General features: G+C 53.8%; 2 protein-coding genes across 4 annotated transcripts in view; one reads left to right on the top strand and one right to left on the bottom strand.

Annotated features, from left to right (window-relative positions):
* Positions 1-2,126: 2,126 nt before the first annotated feature.
* On the top strand, positions 2,127-10,613 carry ZFTA (zinc finger translocation associated). The gene is made up of 5 exons (XM_058689397.1): positions 2,127-2,400; positions 4,604-5,101; positions 5,672-6,058; positions 6,313-6,876; positions 7,115-10,613. The coding sequence occupies exons 1-5, from the start codon at positions 2,262-2,264 to the stop codon at positions 7,576-7,578; spliced, it is 2,052 nt and encodes a 683-aa protein (XP_058545380.1). The 5' UTR covers positions 2,127-2,261; the 3' UTR covers positions 7,579-10,613.
* A 1,557-nt stretch (positions 10,614-12,170) lies between these two features.
* RTN3 (reticulon 3) overlaps positions 12,171-19,380 on the bottom strand; it is a 60,939-nt gene continuing 53,729 nt past the window's right edge. For all 3 annotated transcript variants that reach the window (XM_058689394.1, XM_058689396.1, XM_058689395.1), the window contains 5 exons: positions 17,566-17,704; positions 17,060-17,129; positions 15,539-15,585; positions 14,641-14,699; positions 12,171-13,214 (listed from right to left, as the gene is read on the bottom strand). In XM_058689394.1, the coding sequence (XP_058545377.1) occupies positions 13,169-13,214; positions 14,641-14,699; positions 15,539-15,585; positions 17,060-17,129; positions 17,566-17,704 (361 nt within the window). In that variant the 3' untranslated portion in view covers positions 12,171-13,168. The remainder of the gene's footprint in view (positions 13,215-14,640; positions 14,700-15,538; positions 15,586-17,059; positions 17,130-17,565; positions 17,705-19,380) is intronic.

Genomic DNA, 19,380 nt, shown 5'->3' with positions numbered 1-19,380 from the left:
AGCTTTATCTCCAGAGGGTGGCTGTGAGGATCAGTTGGTGAAAATCCTGCAGGACTACAGAGCCTGGAGCTGTTTCTGGAGCTGTGCAGGATGTGGGCAAGGAGAGAAGCATGGATCAGTAAAAAAAAAAAAAAAAAAAAAAAAAAAAAAAGCTCCACCGGGGCCTTGATGTCTTTCTTTTGGTAACAAAATTCTCTTACTTAGGGGCGCCTGCTGATCTGAGGTTTGTGAGTTGGAGCCCCACGATGGGCAGAGAGATTACTTAAAAATAAAATCTTAAAACAAAAATTATCCTTAGGGAGAGAACTGGAAAGGACATATACCAAAGTGTTGCAGGGAGGCCAGCCCCGATGGTGGCTTACCCTCGTACTTTTTTAACCCATACTTGGGAGCATGTGAAGGTCAGGTCTGTATCTCATTTTCCCTTTGTGGCCCTGGGCTTGGCACAAGTGTAGCACATAATGAATGAGGGAATTCTCCCATCTCCTGGCACCGCCTGGCACTCCATCAGCACCAGGGCCCTCCAGCCCCCAGAGGCTAAAAGTCGTGCGGCTCCAACCCGAAAGCAGGGCCAGCAGTGGAGCGAACAGAGCCGTAGGGCCGAGACTCAGTTTACCCAAAGTGACGTCTCCGGCAGGTCGTCATGGGGCTGACATCTCCAGCGGTGACAGACCCCTTTAGGCACTTCAGAAATTTTAGTTCTGGGCCCCTCTTCACAAACGCTTAGGGGATAGGCCTCCTGTGCTCCAGATCGCTTAATATTTCCCGTGGCTCCTGAAGGGCTGGAATGGTTTCCTTGTTTTAAGCTGTTGGTGCCCGTTAAGTCGTAAACAGTATCAGTCTTGTCTGTCTTGTTCACTGCCCCGCGCCTAAAAGCGTGTTGGCACACAGTAGGTATTGGGTGGGCGAATGAGTCTGTCGAGGGTGACTTCTTCAGCGGATCGCTGGATCCCCAGGGAAAAGCATACAACCCACCTCTAGATAATAAGACCCTGCATGGCCTCCGCACCCTGTAATTTGGGTCTCTAGGAATCGCCTTTGTTGTGGGCGACCAACCACACGCGAAGCAAGCACCTGCTCCTCCAGCCGGTCCTCGCGGAAGGACCCCAGGCTGCCGCGCCCCTGACCGCTTCTCGGGGGTCCCTTCTCTCCGCATCCTGGGGAGCTGGGGCCCCCGAGGCGTCCGGGGGCTTGCAGCCAGGGTCCGCCCCAGCGCTTCCCAGCCGTGGTGGCGCCCGTCCCCAGGTGCCCGACACCCCGCCCGGGGTCAGCGTTCTTCGCCTCCTCGGGCCGGCGGGGGTCCTGGGGCTGCGTCAAGGGCACCCCCAGGCCTCCGGGGGCCGGAGCCTGAGTCACGGCGGCACACGCCTTCTCCTCCCGGCTTCCAGTCTGGGGCCCCCTCCGTCCCGCAGCGTCGGGCCCCGGCACAGCTGGCTCCCCCCGTGTCTACCGCGCGCCCCCTCTTCCCGGCCTGGGTCTCTGCGGCCCCCGCCCCCGGCCGGCTCCGGGGCAGCTTCGCCCGGTCGGCGCCTCCAATGGAGGAGCCCGAACTCCCGGCGCTCCGGGGCGGCTCCCGCGGGAGGGGGCGCGGCCGCCCCCGCGGCTCCACCCTCTCGGCGGGGCCGCGGCCATCTGGGGCCCCTGCCAGTCGCGTCCGCTCTGGGGCCCGCGCCCAGCTCGCGCGGGCGGAGGCAGCCCCGGCGGGGACCCGGGCCTCCCACCGGGCGATCCCCGGCCGGCGCGGGTGCAGGGAGCCGGGCGCTGAGATGCCCCGAGGGGGCAGCGGCTGCGAGCAGAGCCCGGGTGGAAGCGCGTCGCAGCGGACGCGGGCTCCCCTCGCCACTTCGGTGACCCTTCAGGAGCCGGGACCGGAGCCTCGGAGGCGGCGGTGCGGGCCCGCGAGGGCGGCGAGGTCTGTGCTCCCAACGTCCGGGGCGGGCGCCGGCTGCGGAGCCTCGGGCCAGCTCGTCGCCTCCCGCCTCTCCCCCCCAGCCCCCCGCGAGCTGGCAGGAGGAAATAGCGCGCGGCCCCTTTAAATTTACCCAGGAGCCCTTAAAGGAGCCCCAGGGGCCCCAGACAGGAGTCCCCACCCCGGTCCAGCCCGCGCCGCCGAGCGAGCAGCCAGCCGTCCGTGCGGCCAGCCGCCCCGTGCATGCGCCCCGCGCCCCGGGGCCCCGAGCACCGAGCGCCCCGCGCGGGCCGCCGCCGGCCCCGCGGCCCCGCGCCCCGCCGCCCCGGGGCCCCGCTCCGCAGCGCAGCGCATGGAGCCCGGCGGGGACCACCGGAGCCGGAGCGGCGGCGGCAGGGGCGGCCCCGGGCCAGCAGCGGCCTCGGCACGGGGCCGACGGCTGCCGCCCGCCGGATCGAGCGGCGGCGCGGAACCCGAGGAGGACGACGGCGGTAAGAGCTGGGGCCGGCGGCTCGGGCGGGGGCCCCGGCATGGGGGAGGGGAGGGCTGCGGCTCCGGGCTCCGGGCCCCTCTCCGCCGCCGAACAAAGGGGGGGACGCGGGCAGGGCGGCCGGGGGCGCCACCTGGCGGGCGCGGATCGCGGCTGCAGGGCCAGCGGGGGAGCCCCCCGCCCAGCTCCCGGGGTCCGCCCGCGGGGCTCGGGCGGATTCCCTCCCCCTTAAAGGGCCCCGCGGCCCCCGCCTCAGAGACCAGGCCGAAGGGTCCCCAAAGGGCCTGGCCAGGCGCCGTGGGGCGCGCGCTGTAGGCTCTTGGACTTGCGCCCCCGCCCCTTTCTCTTTCAGACTCCCAGGTGGTCTCCCTTATCCGGCTGTCTCTTAAAAGTCTGCCCAGACTATGGGTCGCTTTCGGGGGGCTTTCCCCTAGAGGAGCTGAGCTGGGAACTCCGCTGCTTTAAGTCGCGCTGCTCCTCCCCTCCTGTGGCCTTGCTTGCAGACAGGAATCCTTTTTCTTTTTCCCCATGTTCTTTCTAGGAAAGAGCTTGGCTTGCGCCTCGGGGTGGGGGGTGGGGGGACCCACCACTACCTAACCCACCGCGGGCAGTTTCTAAAGGGATGGGCTCGCTCACAAAGGCAGATACCCCCTCCCGTCCGCGCGTTATCGCCTCCCTTCTTTTCAGAAAATTTTGCCACAATTTGTCAGCTATAGTAGGACCAGCCCGTCCTCCCCGTTCTCTCCCAGAGGACACTGTTTCTTCATTCCCCTGCTGAAGGGTCAGCGCCTTAAGACCCGTGACGGTTCTGTCCAGGCTAGGGAGACTCTGCCCTAATCTTCGAGCTCCCCTCCCAGAAACTCCCCATCCCCTTTTGTTTTTAAAGAATCTCAGCTCCTCCCCTTTTTTGGGCTCTTAAAGGGCCAATCCACCTTAGACTAGCATAGATCCAGCGCTGGAAGGATGCTTAGAGACCAGCTAGCCATCCAGTGCCTTTTCAGACAAAGAGGCTTAGGCCCAGAGAGCCACACGACCTATCAAAGATCACAGAGCAAGTTACCGGTGAAACCATACTGGAACCGAGGTCTCTGACTTTGAAGCCACTGCTTTTTTTCCTCTGGATCTACCGAAATCAAAACAAGCAAGCACCACAATGGTGACAGGAGTCCTATCTGGTCCTGTCTTTTGTTTCTCTGACCCTGAGATTCTCCAGAGGGAGCATGACCACACTTGTCCATTCAGCTTATGGGGCCAGGAAACCCTTTTCTAAATAAAATAGGGTCCAAACTGCAAGGAAGGTGGGGGACCGCTTCGGGTGTCTGCCTGTTTGGCCAAAGGCAACACCACCGGGGTAGTGTGCTGTACTTGGGCCTCTCCAGTGCCTGCCCCTTGATTGCTGGGCAGTGGCCGGCTCTCTGCCAGAGCAAAAAATAAATCCCCAGAAAGACTTAATGGGCTCCAGTGGGTGGTGGCCACTCCCTTCCGCAGAATCTTCAGTAGCCACTTTGGTGGCCCTCCTGCCGGTCCCCTTGCAGGGTGGTCGGCTCTCCCAGACTCTAGGGAAGTCAGGGTCCTAGAAACTCCTTTCCCTGGAGGTGTTGACAGCTTTGTCTTGGGGATCCCTCCCGTGGGTGCCTGTATTTGGGGAACCGACGATGCTTAGCACCCCCCCAAAATGGGACCCTCAGAAGGCTGCATTGGAGGCATCATTGGAAAAAGGGGGAAGATCTTTGGGTGGGGCCCTCCTGGCTGGGGCCTCAGACGGGTGGGTCCTGTGTGCAGCCCTGGATGCAGACAGATGCCCCCTTTGTTCTTCTCGCCCCACTGCCCGCTCTGCTCTGGCCGGAACCGCCCCGGCGTGCTGCTCTCCTGGCTTCGCTCTTACAGCCCTCCTCCAAACAGGGTGCCACAGAGAGCCAGCTGCCTGCTTGGCCTTCACCTCATTTTTTAAAAAAAAAGTCAGAGCTCGCCCCTCGCATCCCTTCGTTCTTGGCCCTCTCTTAAAGGGTCCTCACTCTTCATAAAGGGGCCAATGCTTTGACTCCCGCCTCTCCCACATCCCTCTAGTTGCTGTTGCCACCCTTTTCCTGCCCCTGAACGACCCTTCCCCCGCCTCCCTTTCTCTGCAAAATCCCAGCCTGGGTTCTTTCCCTGGAAATCGGACATTGAAAAACTGTCTCCCTTTCCCCCCCCCCCCTCTTCAGGGCAAGATCTTCAGCTGGAAGGGGGTGCCTTGGGGTCCTGGGGGAGTGCCCCCCTGCCCTCCTCCAGGGCCAGGGGACCGGCATCTTCAGGCAGGAAATACTCAGACCACTGTGAGGCCCGGGCCTCGAGGCCCGGAAAGAGCCGCATCCCCGGCCGCGACCACCGGCGCTACTACCACGACCACTGGCGGCTGGAGTACCTGATGGACTTCAACCCCGCCCGGCACGGCATGGTGTGCATGGTGTGCGGCAGCTCCCTGGCCACCCTCAAGCTCAGCACCATCAAGCGGCACATCCGCCAAAAGCACCCCTACTCCCTGCATTGGAGCCCCCGGGAGAAGGAAGTCATCAGCAACAGCTGGGATGCCCACCTGGGGCTGGGGGCCTGTGGAGAGTCTGAGGGCCTGGGGGCCCAGGGGGCTGAGGAGGAGGAGGAAGAGGAAGAGGAAGAGGAGGAGGAGGGGGCCAGCCTGCAAGCTTGCCCGCCCAAGGGCCCAGGTAACGCAGGACTTGGAGAGGCAGGGGCCGGGGTGGCAGGTGGGGCCGGGGCCCGGGGCCCGGGGCCCGGGTGGGGCCGCCTCCCCAGCCAACGAACGGATTTTCCTGAGCCAGTCACTGTTCTTTTTTGGGTGGGGTCTGCTTACTGCCCTTACCGTACAATACTGGGGGAGGGACAGTGAGGTGAGGGGGTCTCCCGCATCCTCCCCCCCCCAGAGAGATTCGGCGTTCTGCGGATGTAGAAGGTTCAAGGAGACTGGAGGTGGGAGGATGGGCGGGGGGGGGGGGGGTGGGAAGGCTGGGAGGAGAGGGTGCTGGAAAGGTCCGGCCTGACAGTGAAGTCCGGGGAAGGGGCCAGAATCTGGGTCTCCGGGAGGAGCGGGTGGGGCTTCGGGTTTGTGTGCAGGCAGGTTCGGAGGTGAAGGAGTCAAGGCATGGGGGGAGAGGGCGAGAAGGCCGAAGGTTAGGCAGAGCCCGAGCGAGGGAGAGGCTTGTGGAGGACCTGGCTGCCGCGGGGAGCTCCCTGGATCGCCAGCATCTCGGTTCCTAACCTCGCTCCGACCCTTTCAGGCAAAGCCCCAGCTGGTGAGGGCGGCCGATGCCAGCGGCGAGGGGGCCCAGTGGCACCCCGGGCTCGGCGTCGGCGCCTGTCAGCCTCCCGGAGGGCCGGGGGCAGCAGGGGGCTGGGGGCCCGGCGGCTGGAGCGGAGGCTGAAGGAGTCCCTGCAGAACTGGTTCCGGGCAGAGTGTCTCATGGACTATGACCCTCGGGGGAACCGGCTGGTGTGCATGGCCTGTGGCCGGGCACTGCCCAGCCTGCACCTGGACGACATCCGCGCCCACGTGCTGGAGGTGCACCCCAGCTCCCTGGGGCTCAGCGGCCCCCAGCGCAGCGCCCTGCTGCAAGCCTGGGGAGGCCAGCCCGAGACACTGTCTGAGCTCACTCGGTCCCCACCAGGTGCGAGGCCCATCCCTGGGCCGAGACCCCCCTCCCCCATATTAGGGCTGCAAAGTGGGGCCTGTGGCCAAAACCGGGAGGGACTCCTCTCCACACCCACACCCACACTCACCCACCCGCAGACAGGCACACACACACCCACACCCACACCGGCTGGGGCTTCTAGACAGGGGCTGGGGTGAGGACCCCTCTGCGTGGGTAAGGGCAGCCCTGCCACCAGGCTGAGCCCCTCTCCCTCACCCCTTCCCCAACAGACGACGACCTCGTCCCCCAGGACCTGACCAGAAAGAGCCGGGACCCCGCCCCCACTGCCGGAGCCCTATCCTCTCAGGATCTCAGTCCCCCAGACGTAAAAAAGGAAGAGGCTGGCGGGGTCCCTGAGAGGCCCGGGCCGGCAGAGGAGGAGGAGGAGGAGGAGGAGAAGGAGGAGGAGGGCGAGAGGGTGGGGGTCCCGGGCCGGTCGCCGCGGGGCCGTGACCACCGCCGCCGCTACCAGGAGCGCTGGCGGCTGGAGTACCTCATGGAGTTGGACGGCGGCCGGCGCGGCCTGGTGTGCATGGTGTGCGGGGGCGCGCTGGCCTCGCTCAAGATGAGCACCATCAAGCGGCACATCCGCCAGCGCCACCCGGGCTCCACACGCCTCAGCGGGCCTGTTAAGGCCCTTATCGCCCAGGAGTGGAGCGAGCAGGCCGCTCACCTGCTGGCCCTGGGGCTGCCCTGCCCCGAGTCCCCCAGGGACCCTGCCGCCCCCGGCACAGCCGCAGCCTCCGAGGAGGGGGGAGGGGAAGAGGAGGAGGAGCCGGAGGAGGAGTGGTGGGGTGAGCTGGCGCAGGGCCAGAGCAGGTGGCGCGGGAGAGTGGGGGCAGGGACCCGGGCCAGGCAGGGAGCGAAGGCTGGGAGTGCTGGGGTGGAAGGGGGTGGGGAGAGTGGAAGGCTGAAGGGGAGGCCGGGGAGGATGGGCCCGGAGGGCCGAGGCGGGCGGTCGTGGAGCCGAGACCCTGGACGCGGTCGGCTTGCCCTCCGCCGGCTCCAGTGCGGTCCTTTGTCCCTTCCTAGGCGACGTCCCGCTCTCCCCAGGGGAGCCGTCGGAACGGCCCGCGGAGGAAGAGGACGACGACGAGGACGGCCAGGAGCCCGGGGGACTCGCCTTCCCGCCGCTGCCCCCTCCGCCGCCGCCGCCGCCGCCTCCGCCCCCGCCCCGCAGCCGAGAGCAGCGGCGGAACTACCAGCCGCGCTGGCGGGGCGAGTACCTGATGGACTACGACGGCAGCCGGCGCGGCCTGGTGTGCATGGTGTGCGGGGGCGCGCTGGCCACTCTCAAGGTCAGCACCATCAAGCGGCACATCCTGCAGGTGCACCCCTTCTCCATGGACTTCACGCCCGAGGAGCGCCAGACCATCCTGGAGGCTTACGAGGAGGCGGCGCTGCGCTGCTACGGCCACGAGGGCTTCGGGCCGCCGGCTCCGGCGCCGCGCGACGGCGGCGCGGACCTCAAAGCGGGCGCCATTTGTCGCGCGTAGCGGGCTCGCGGGGCGGCTCGGCCCTGTGCTCGGCCGGCCCTCGGGCCGGGACGCCCAGCTTCCCGCGGCACTGACCGCCGCAGCTGCCCCCCCGCTGGCCGGGCCGGGCGGAGATAGGAATTGGGTGGGGTCGCCGGCTTCCGCTCGGTGCCCAGGAGCACCCCCCCTCCCCCCCGGGGCCGGTCGGTGCGCTGCGGGAAGCGCGCGCTCGCTTCGGATCCGGAGCCCTGGCCCTCCCCCGCGCTGGGCCCCACGTTTCCCGAAAGGCCACCTTGGCCTCCGAGCGTGTGCACGTTGGGTTTCCAACCCCGGGCCCGCGCCGGGCCGTGGTGGGGGTGCCGACAGTCAGTATTAGGGCCCCAAGGGTTGGGGGGAGGGCAGGAAGGCCGCGCCGGCGCCGTCCCTGGGCGGGGGCCCAGTTCCCCGCGGCGTTGCGCGCGGGCAGGCACGGTCCCCGGGGTCGCGGGCGGCTGCCGCCGGGGCCTCATTGGTATTCGCGGCCGCTCGGAGGCCAGGACTGCGGACGAGGGCTTCCAGCGGGGGGCGGGGCGGCGGGGCTCGGGAGCCCCACCCCCGGGCGGCGAGGACACCAGGGACCGCGGGCGGGCGTCCCGGAGGCGGGGGCGGAGCTGGGCTGGGGCTCCGGCAGCTGCGCCAGCCTCCCAGGCGGGCTCTGGGGACGGTGCGCCCCGCGGCCCCTCCCGCCTCCTCCGCTCCTGCCACGCCCTCCCGGGCCCCCGATCTTGTAAAGGGATTAGCACTTTTCGTCTTTGCTCCTCTCCTGCTCTGAAGGCCTCCGTTTCCCCCTAAACTCAGTCAGGCACTCCTGCTCTATCGTTCCCCGACAGTCCGAGCCCGGGGCACTGGAGGTCCCGGCAGTTGGCGTTCTATTCCCGTCCCTTCCTGTCCCCCTTTGTACACGGTGGACGTGCCACCCATTCTCAGCACCCAAGGGCCTGGGGCCGGGCCTCGGCCTTCCTTTCTCTAACCCGCGGCAGCGCCAGGCCCAGTGGGGTCGGGGAGGGGCCCCGCGATCTCCCAGGCAGGTCCGAGTGGGATGTGTAGATTCATTCTCCTGTGGAGAACAGGTGGCCCCGAGATCAGGCCCTTTTTGCTCTTTGTATTTTATTTTGAAACTGTATTTAATGCTTTTATATGAAAGGGGGAGGGGCGGGGAGCGAGCTGTCCCATTCACCCTTATGTGCAAATGTCTTATTTATTATACGTGTATCAGAGATAAGCTGTGAGGTGGTGGAGGAAGGACCTACAGGAAGGAGTGAGGACAGAGGTGGGGCTGGGGGACCCCAAACATCCCACACTAATGTGTGACCCTCCTCCGGGGCCTGTCCTCAAGTCTCCGGGCCCCAGTGTCTGCTCTTCACATAGCCAGGCCGGTTCCTTTGGTCTTAAAGCCTGAGAGTGGGGAGGTGAGTGGGCGGACTTGAGGGTTGGGTCTGGAGGTGGAGGGGCCCTGGCACTTGGGGCCAGGGTCGGCCTCTGTGGGTGGGTGGGAAAGCCCAGTGCAAAGAGGAAGCCCTTCCTCATCCCAGCACCCCCAGGCCAGAGCCCAAGGTTCAAGTGCCTCAGGCCCAGTGCCCTGGACTCTTCCTGATTGGGAATTGGCTTTTATACCACGGATTTTATAGCATTTTTATATAATTCAAGATTGTCAAAGCTGGAAAGACCTTGGAGATCAACCAGTACCTGCCCCCTTAACCCCTTTCCCAGATAAGGTAGTGAAGGACAGAAACTGAAATGATCACACAGCCAGGTAGGAACAGTATAGAACTAGAATGGAAATCCCGACTCCCAATTCAGTGTTGTTTGCACTACACCACACTGCCTCCCAGTCTCTGTAAATTCGTACAATTTCTTTTCCCACTAGGCCTGCCAAAGGATGGCACATGCTGGGTGCTGCAGGCCGTTTCAGTGCAGTCGTGACCTGGGGATGGCAAAGAACTGCACGCCTCCTGGGAACGAGCAGTCTCCAGGCCACCACAGGCCTCAGCTCCCGGGTTGGGGCGGCAGTCTTCATCAGAACCCCACAAGTGGGGCTGACACCTGTCCCACGGCCTCTCCGGTAGGGCAAGGGCTCTGGTATTCTCTGGGTTTTGTTGCAAATGCCACCAGCGATTCAGGAAATCCTGCATGAGCTGTCGGTTGACTGAAAAGTGAATTCCCAGTGTGTTTGAAACTCCCAGGGTTTTTGAGACAGTATTAAAAGCTTGAGAACAGGGATTGCAGATGGCACCAGGCTGGGCACTGCCATTCTTTTATTTTCCTTCGTGCATGTTGTTTTCAGATCCAGAACGAGTATTTTGCCACTTTTACTACCCTGCCTGTTCAGAAACAGTAGGCAAAGTGGGGGGACCTATTCTGGTCACCCAAGCCCGCTGCCCAAGTTCAGGTCAGCCAGGACAGAGAGCTGGTTAGGAATGGCTTTTCCCCTTGATAGGCAGGGAGAGAGGCCTCAGGAAGACAGGAGTCAAAGTCTTCATGGAGAGGCAGCCCCAAGCACTCCAGGGGTTCCCAAAGTGTGGCCACGGGGGACCGGTAGCTTCAGCATCACTTTAGGAACCTACTAGAGATGCAAATCCTTGGGCCCCACCCTGATGAATCAGAAATGGGCGGCACCCAGCAGTTCCTTTCTGATAAGCCCTCCAGTGATCATGGAGCTGAAGATCTAAGCCCCAGTGACCCGAGTGCCACCGTAGTGATTCCTGCTTTGACGGCAGCCATGGCCTCTTGGGTTAGGGGTCAGGGGGGTTAGGTGGTCCTCCTCTCTAGGTGCCTCCTCCTTGCCTTGGGAAGTCTGACATGAACAGGTGAAGTTTCTTCATGAAGTTTTTGTTAATGGTATGCTTGCTATTATGGCCAATATGTAAATGTTACTCTGAATCCATATTTATATACCATGTTAGTGACATTACTCGAACATTTGTATGTGTATTTGTGAAGTTGTTTGCATCAGTTATTTTTTAAAAATTTCAGCCTAAGTTTTCTAAGAGGTATGTTGAATAAATTTTTAAAATCCAGCTTAAGGGTCATGGCAGCCTTAGTTTTGGGGGAAGAAAAAATCTGAAGTGATGACAGTTCTTTGAGCAAAGACCTGATGTATGTAGTGTCCGCTTTCCATGGTGACTCAAGCACATGGTGGCTCTGATTTATAGGCTGCTTCATGTTGCAGACGGGAAACCCTCCTAGGTTGGTGTGAGGCTGAACCGGGACAACAGACCCTCTGGCCCCTCCCACTCCTCATCTTCCTAAGGTCACCTCTCAGAGGGTCTCCGTGATCTTTCAGAAACCAAATGCACAGCTTTGCTCTACGATGGAAATTCTGCAACCTTGGGAACTATGACCAGTATCAACTAGTAGGTGCTTTTTAAAGCCTCAAAGGTGGAGTGGGGATGGGGGCCGGTGGAAGCCTGGTTCTTACTTTACCCAAACTGTGTATAAAGAATAAAGTTAGCAGAACGACACCGCAGTCACTGTGGTTTTTTTTTTCTTTCAATTTTTTTTTATTAATAACACATCAATTTGCAGTTTTACAGGAACCAAGATTCAAGTTCCTTAGGTGCTACTGTATTTTTATGTTGCACGCACATACACGCACACACAGTTTCATTAGTAATATTTCACCTATGGGTTTTTCTTAAGAAAAAAAAAAAAAAAACTCCTGTGTGGCACAAAGATCTGTCCAATTACCTAAATACAGCAGTAACAAAACAAAACAGCTAGGTGTGGAGGCTTCCAGTGCAGAAAAGGGTCCTTTGGAGGGGAAGCCCAAAAAGTTGATCAGTGCACTGACTTCCTGGGAGGGCGTAAGATAGGATGGAGAGTATGTTTCTGACTCTGACATGAAATCAGCTTAAAAATTCAAAAGGAAAGAGGGCTAAGAAAATAGGAAAATGGAGTAAGGCAAGGGTACCTTTTACCCATCTAAAAGCTGAAGTAACTTCTCCAAAACAGTAGAAAGAAAATTTCCACTACCTTCTACAGAGTTGCACTGCTTTGGGACCGTCAAACACTATAGCCCTTACTTTAAAGTCACCAGCGCACATTCCCTCATGACTAGGAGTTTACAACCTGAAGGAGCTCAGACGACTTTTCTTTCAAGTTGACTGAATTTTCATGTTGGAAGGGGACAAAGACACTGATCGGTCTCAACAGGAATCAGATTCCTGATCGCCCTCCATCTGATTTCGGTCTGGGTTGTTCTGTTAGCTTTCAGTTGTGCACGGAGTCCATCAACACAAGCTGGCCCTGCCTGGTCGCCTTTACCTAACGCTTCGGGGAAAGCACTCTCAGAAGGAGCACCCTGGGCCGTGGCAGAGGCGCTAAGACATTTCATGCGCCTGAAGCCGAAGGAGCCGCAAACTGTAACACACACCCGTAAGCTAGCCTCAAAGTCAAAGCTCCCTGTGAACCACAGAATGCACTTCCTCACACTACCCTGTGGCTTCTCCACCACAGACACACACAATCTCCTCTCAAGCCAGCTTGGCTTTGGTGCTTAGGGTAAGATGACGAGCACGGGGTAAGGATGTGGCATGGGAAGGAGGAAGCTGCAGAGAAAAGACAACAGCAAAAAAGGCCTTTTGTTTCTGTATTCACCTCTTGAGAATGTTTCCCCCCCATGGACTGAGACAGGATTACAATAACTCAACACCTGAGGAGCCCACATGCAGATTATTTTTTTTCTCTAACAAGTTTACAGCAGTTACAGACATTTATTTCATAATAAGAAAAGTACAACCATATTTATTAAACTCGAGGTGAGGTGGGCAGGGAAGGAGGAGGAAAGCACATTCAGGAATGAGTTCTCAAACTAAAGCTCAGAACTGGTGCCCACAAGAAACGACACAGACACCACCCTCCCAAATGGCGGGAACTTTCCTTTCTAGGGATGAGCGGGAGAGGGAGGGCCTTCACAGTCCCACTTTCCGGTTCCAACCTTGGTTACCAGATGGCATTCTGGGAATCAGGAATGCACACTATCACCTACAAGTTATTCATAGACTTGGAAGTTCTATCATTACGTGAAGAAGAGGAATGTTAGGAGCAGCCGCTCACACTGTGGGGCAGGAAGATGGGGTCAGAGAGCTGCCAAAGACCCGTGGGAAGGAATCCCACTCTTGTCCCCGGATAATTTCCTCATAAGTTAATCATCATTTCTTAACTTAAAAATAAGGGTAAAACTGACGGGAAGCTGCGTAAGACTAGTCCTTGAAAACTGGATAGCAGAATCCAAGAGCAGTGCTTTACCTTTCCTTTTCTCCTTGACCTCCAACCTCTCCCCTTTCAAGCTCCAAGTAAAAGCCCCACCACCATTAAGGTACTGATTTACCCTATTAGATTCTTTCTTTATTCTTTTGGGTCCTAAGATATCAGTTCTTTCTGAAGTCCAACAATTCTTGTGCTTGATACTGAGGGTAAAGGGAAAGGAGGGGAGAAAACACCAAATTAAGAAAAAGAAGCTTGGAATGCAGGCTCGAGCTGACATGGAGCACGTTCCTTCATAGTACAAGTAATAACGTTATAACTATTAAGTGGTGTTTTAGTAACTGTTGCATTTCTGGTTTCCATGTACTTATTCTGCCTTTTTTTTTGCGATTCCTGGGAGTTTTGCTTGTATCCTATTGAAGAAAGAAAAAAGAGAAGGTGAAAAGACAGACATTGGTTCTAGGTTTTTACTTTAACAGTGATACTGGAAGACAGTCCTGAACTTGCTGGAGCACTGTGGAAACTTACCCTCCCATTCCCAACAGGCTTACTCTGGATGAAAAGAGGCAGGGGCCGAGGCCGGTCTGGGACGAGCTGAGGGGTCCACAAAGATCTATCCCCTCTCCCCGCCACCATGCCAGCTCCCTGTCCTGTTTCACTGCTTGCACCTCCTGGCTCCTTCACGGGGGGTTCCAGAGGAGAATAAGGGGTATCTGGGCATAATGCCTCCTATGTTCTCCACACCGGCAGTGCAAGAGCCCATTTCTCTGGGAATGCGAGGTTACCCACTAGTGCCCCAAAGGAACCGAGAGTCAAGGGTCAAGGTGACATATAAAAAGACGACAGGAGCAGGCGACAGTTCCCAGCCCCTCACCAGACACCAAAGCTACCCTTTATTTTGTGCATCAAGGTTACCCATCACTAAGGTCATTCACACACCAGTGTCAAAGCCACTCCAGCAGGGACTAACCAAGACCTTTTTAACCAAGGTTTAAAAGCTAAGCTATGACCATCTTTCCCAATGAGGAGCGAACAGCAACCAGATACATATTTGTGCTAACTGTCCTTGCCTGGTTTTAGCTCCAACGTATACCTAAAAAAGCGGAAGAGCAAGTAAAGACCCTGGCATCAAGCCCAAGTTGTGTGCATAGAGTCGGTTTTAGAAAAAGCACTAAAATCTGGGATATGAAAGGGACTGGAACTGGGGGTGGGGAGAGCACAAAAGAGATATAACTGCTTTTTGAGGTTTTGTTTCTTTAAATGTCTGAATATGGAAAAATGTTAATATTTTAATTAAAAGTATGGGTTCCTTAGTGTTTACTGTTAAGTAATTTAAAAAACTCCAAAAAACCCCAAATGGTTCCTTGATAGAGGGAGTCATAAAAATGTCTACCAGTATTTTATTACTACTTGATTTTAATATTAAATTGGTTTAAGAAAACAGAAAACGGGGATTTGGTAGTTTTAGAAAAGAGGTAGCTTTGCACCTTGAGTCATTTCTTTAGTAAATCTCTTATTTCTGAAAAGAGAGGGAAGAGTTTGGCTTAAAATTGATACACGTGAAAATAGATGCATGTGAGCTGGCAACCACAAACATTGAAAGGCCAATTCAAAAAGGCAAAGGTTCTAATTCCATTGATTCTTTTTAGTCTAAGACACAAAGGATATTTTTTTAAGGAAGCAGATGAAATAATTTCTAATGAAATCAAACTATTAACCAACATTTTTTCTTCAGGGTGAAAATTACTTTCTCTGAGTCAGTATTTTACAGAGGAGGCTAAAATTAATTGGGGAAAAACACACATGTCATAATAAAACGTGGAACTTAAGCATACTTACTTTTCAACAATTGACTTGGTCTGATCGCGGGCGATGCCAACATAGTGATCAATCTGGGTCTTTAAGGAAGGAAAGAGACTCAGTTACGACAACACACAGATTAACAATTTCCCTGAAGGTAACGTTCTGTTGTCCAGTTTAATAATTTTTTTAAAAAATAGTAATGAATACTCTGCGAAATGAAAATGCCCCGTTTAAAAAAATATATTTTAAAAACGTAAGGTTTCAGAATTTAAATTATGCCACAAACACCTCATACTCTGTTGGGAGTAAAAATCACTCATTTCTTTTGCTAAGGTCTTACTTGCTAGGTGTTTCCTTTAGAGACACTGGAGTAAAGCATTTTCTGAATACTAGAAACAGTCTAATCTATACTCTGTAATCACAAACGTGTTTTGGCTCCCACGTAAGACTAATTCATTTAATACCAAAAGGCATAAATAAAGTCTGTTGATGGATGACAACCTACAAAGAATAACCTTCTCACATCCACCAAGGCTCTGCACACGGCATTCCACAATGCAAACATCTTTCCACACCGATGGGATTCCCATAATAGCCTTGACGGTTTAAATTTCTTTTCAGATACCAGCTTTTATTTACTTAAGCATTTCTTCCAACTTAGTTTTTTGCACAGATAATGCATCCACCTGATTAAAACTTGAAAGACGCGAGGCACAAAAATAAGTCTCCTTCCTACCCTTTTCTCTCCTCAACATTCAGTTTTTCTTGGTATAGGAAACCACTATTACCAATTTCATATAGGCTCCTGACTTATAAAATCAGACTGCAGAAATGGGTTAGAAAATGGTTGCTCCAAACTTTCGATGCCTAAATCGTGAACTGAAACTAGTCATAATCAACAGGCTTATCCGATTCAAAACAGATACGTGCTTACCTTGTACTTCTCATAGACAATTGGAACACTGAAAATGAGCAGTTCAGCTGTAAGAGAATCACAGGACACGGCAGGTATAAATGTGAGGCAGTCAAAAAGACCCAAGACTCAAGTAATACACACCATTTTTCCTCAGCAAATACAGGGAAACCTGAATCTTCAATATGAGAAATCCTACCCAGAGCCCTCAATTAAGGACAGTTAGCTATAGGGGCGCCTGGGTGGCTCAGTCGGTTAAGCGGCCGACTTCGGCTCAGGTCATGATCTCGCGGTCCGTGAGTTCGAGCCCTGCGTCGGGCTCTGTGCTGACAGCTCAGAGCCTGGAGCCTGTTTCAGATTCTGTGTCTCCCTCTCTCTGACCCTCCCCTGTTCATGCTCTGTCTCTCCCTGTCTCAAAAATAAATAAAACGTTAAAAAAAAAAAAATTAAAAAAAAAAAAAAAAAAAAAGGACAGTTAGCTATAGGTACACAGGCTGCCTGCCTTCTTTGTATTACAAATAATTTCCAAATTATGAAAATGATTTCTTCTTTAAAAATATTTATTTTTGAGGGGCGCCTGGGTGGCGCAGTCGGTTAAGCGTCCGACTTCAGCCAGGTCACGATCTCGCGGTCCGTGAGTTCGAGCCCCGCGTCCGGCTCTGGGCTGATGGCTCGGAGCCTGGAGCCTGTTTCCGGTTCTGTGTCTCCCTCTCTCTCTGCCCCTCCCCCGTTCATGCTATGTCTCTCTCTGTCCCAAAAATAAATAAAAAACGTTGAAAAAAAATTTAAAAAAAAAAAAAAATATTTATTTTTGAGAGGGGGGAGGGGCAGAGAAAGAGAGGGAGAGAAAGAATCCCAAGTAGGCTTTGTGCTGACACGGGGCTTGATCTCATGAACCATGAGATCATGACTTGAGCCGAAATCAAGAATCAGACATTTAACCAACTGAACCAGCCAGGTGCCCGAAAATGATTTTTATAAGATCCCCATATTTAAACCAAATGTAGACAACTCTCCTTTACTTCTGTCTTGATACTTCTTTATAGTTGGGGATCTTTCAATAAACCTGTGGCCACAAACATAGGTTCTTTCAACATCCAGTTCAAGGTTTATGGATGTTAAAGACTGGGCCGTGTGCAAAGAGTAGAGACACGCTGGGCATTCTCTTTGCTCCTACTTTTACCAATCACGGATGACCCTTGACACTGTGGATATTAGGGGCACTGATACCCCGTGAAGTCGAAAATCTGCATACAACCGCTGATCCCTCACCCCCAACTTTACTAACAGCCCACTGCTGGCCAGAAGCATTACTGAGAACACAGTCAATTAACACATATTTTGTATGCTGTATGTATTCTATACTGTATTCTTACGACAAGACTAAATGTTAGAAAATCCTAAGAGAAAATACATTTATAAATAATACTGCACTGCAAAAATTCTATGTATAAGTGTTATGATCCATGCAGTTCAAACCTGTGTTGTTCAAGGGCTAACTGTGCTTCCAAGAGCATGGAGACATTTTCCTTGTCACCTTACCAAGAATCAGAAGGGTGATTCCATTGAAAACGGCACCAACATAGGTCATCAGCCACATGAAGACAGCCAGCTGGGAAAGCCAACATCAGAGGGTTAAGCAGGAACAATCATAATGTAAAATTTAGGTTAACTGATGCCATTCTTGTCTTGCCAATTGAGTCTGCATAAATTCAGTGATGTAGACCATCAATAATTTCAAAATGAGGGTTACTTCATTTGCACCATACATTTGAAGGACGCATCAGACAATTCTGTAGTTCTCTTAAGGTCAGACTGTAACTGTATTTCTGCCAGTTACATTCTCCTTGTTCTGAAGTTCTTCAGGTGCAGGAGACCCTTCCTATTGACTCCTATCCCCATTTCACTTCTGTCCCAAATACAGGAGATAAGAAGCATACATTTATTTTTGTGTGTGAGGAAACCCTGTTTACTGTTTTTCTTCTGAATTATAATTTAGTCCCTGGTTCTCCTCAGTCTCACCACCAAAAGCTGTAGAAACAACTAACCTTCAAGGAGTCAACCAAATCTTCCACCAGAAAGAGACGAATAATGAGTTTCAGGGCCCTGTTGATGTGCACCATGGCAGCGTTCACGTAATTATGGAAAGCTTCTGAGGACAGGGTAATGTCTACATCCAGGTAGGCTCTTCCAGAAGAAGAAACAACAGTCATACATTTGACAAGAAAAAGAAGATCTCTTTCTGTTAGGAGAGCAGTTCTTTAGAGCGCGATACCCCCCCAAGGGCGCATTCTGGAAATCTGTAGGGGCATTTTTTGCTGTCACGGGGTGAGGAGAGGACTCCTTTGCCCTTCAGTGGGCAGAGGCAGAGATGCCAGATGTCTACAAAGTGTGGGATGTTCTTACACAATAAAGAGTTGTCCTACATCCTGCATAACTTTCACTGCCTCACAGGATATTCATGAAGGTGTGAACCCATTTATAATTATCAAAAGCCCAGAGCATTTAAAAACAAGGTATTTTCCCCATAGTTTTGACACATCCTGAATTTTTTAACACTGAATTTTGTTCATGCTAAACTTTACTGAGATGCTTTACTATTTTGAAAAATTACCTCTGTACTGGAGATTATACATCTAACTGCAAGTTCCTGATGTCTGTATTTATTTTGTGCGTGTAGTCATGTCCAAGCAGTTTAATATTGACTAGATACATATTATTTTATTATGAATAGCTTATCTTATTCCTTTATATTATAGTTATAGTCTATTTTTGAAATTTTGTTTGTAGATACCTATGAATCTCACTTGAAAATGATAAAGGAGGCATTGTAAAGTATTTGTTAACAAAAAGGAAGGTGCAGATACTGAGTTTACTAGGGTAAACGACTATAGAAAAAGGCAGAAAGACCTGGGTTTGTTTCCATCTGTTTCCAGATGCACTACAGAACTGACACGTAACCATGTGCTCCTAACTTGTTCATTCACTCAGTACTTACTGAGTGCCTACTGAGTATCAGACCCTCTGCTATGTGCTGGGCACATCAGGAAAGAGAAGGCTGCTTTTGCCTTAAAGAGCCTACAGTCTTCGAAACATAGAAAAGGAACAGGCATGCTTACTTTTTGTATTCAGGAAAATATGTACAACCAAGTACAAAAATAACAAAAACTGGATGTTGTCATTCATACGACTTAGCAACACACATTTAAAATCCACGACACTGTCATGCAAAAGAGGAAAACCCTGCTAAGACAGCTGAGCTTGTGGCAAAACAGTAAAATTTATTCACTCACTGAACACCTACTGATTTATTAAAACTAACTTGCAATAACTTTTTTAATGCCACATACACTTTAAATTATCTGTTCTATTTTCACTAAGAGAAAATAAAAGGACCAGAGCTGCAGCCAGACACCTATTCTGTCACAGTCCTGAGAGGTCACAGAAGAGTTTCTTTCCTTGTAAGAGAGGGGTTTTGAAAAAAACCGTTATTTGCAAATGTTAAAAATGTTTACAGACTAAGATTTTCAAAAGGAAAAGTGTGAGGAAAACATTTGTTAAAATCACAGCACAGTGAGGAAAGCTAGCAAGCGGATTCTAAAAATGCATGACCTACTGATCTCATCAAGACCTGCTCCTGGTATTAAGAAAACTAAAGGAAAATTAAAAAGGAAATCAGTAACAAAACTAAGAGCAAACACATCAAATTCTGGTATCGCCTAGGGTGCAGGCTCAGTATCTAGACTTCAAAGTTGCTTTAAGATTTAGCTGCGTGGAAGCTTAAATATGTCCTTGGGACTCCATGTAACTGAGTGCTGTCCTGGAGGCCCTGCTCTCTCTACCCTGCTCAGGAATTCAGACTG

This window comes from Neofelis nebulosa, chromosome 10, assembly GCF_028018385.1.
Source record: "Neofelis nebulosa isolate mNeoNeb1 chromosome 10, mNeoNeb1.pri, whole genome shotgun sequence".
NCBI lineage: Eukaryota > Metazoa > Chordata > Mammalia > Carnivora > Felidae > Neofelis > Neofelis nebulosa.
The sequence above is the reverse complement of the archived record's forward strand: the minus strand, read 5'-3'. Positions and strand labels throughout refer to the sequence as shown.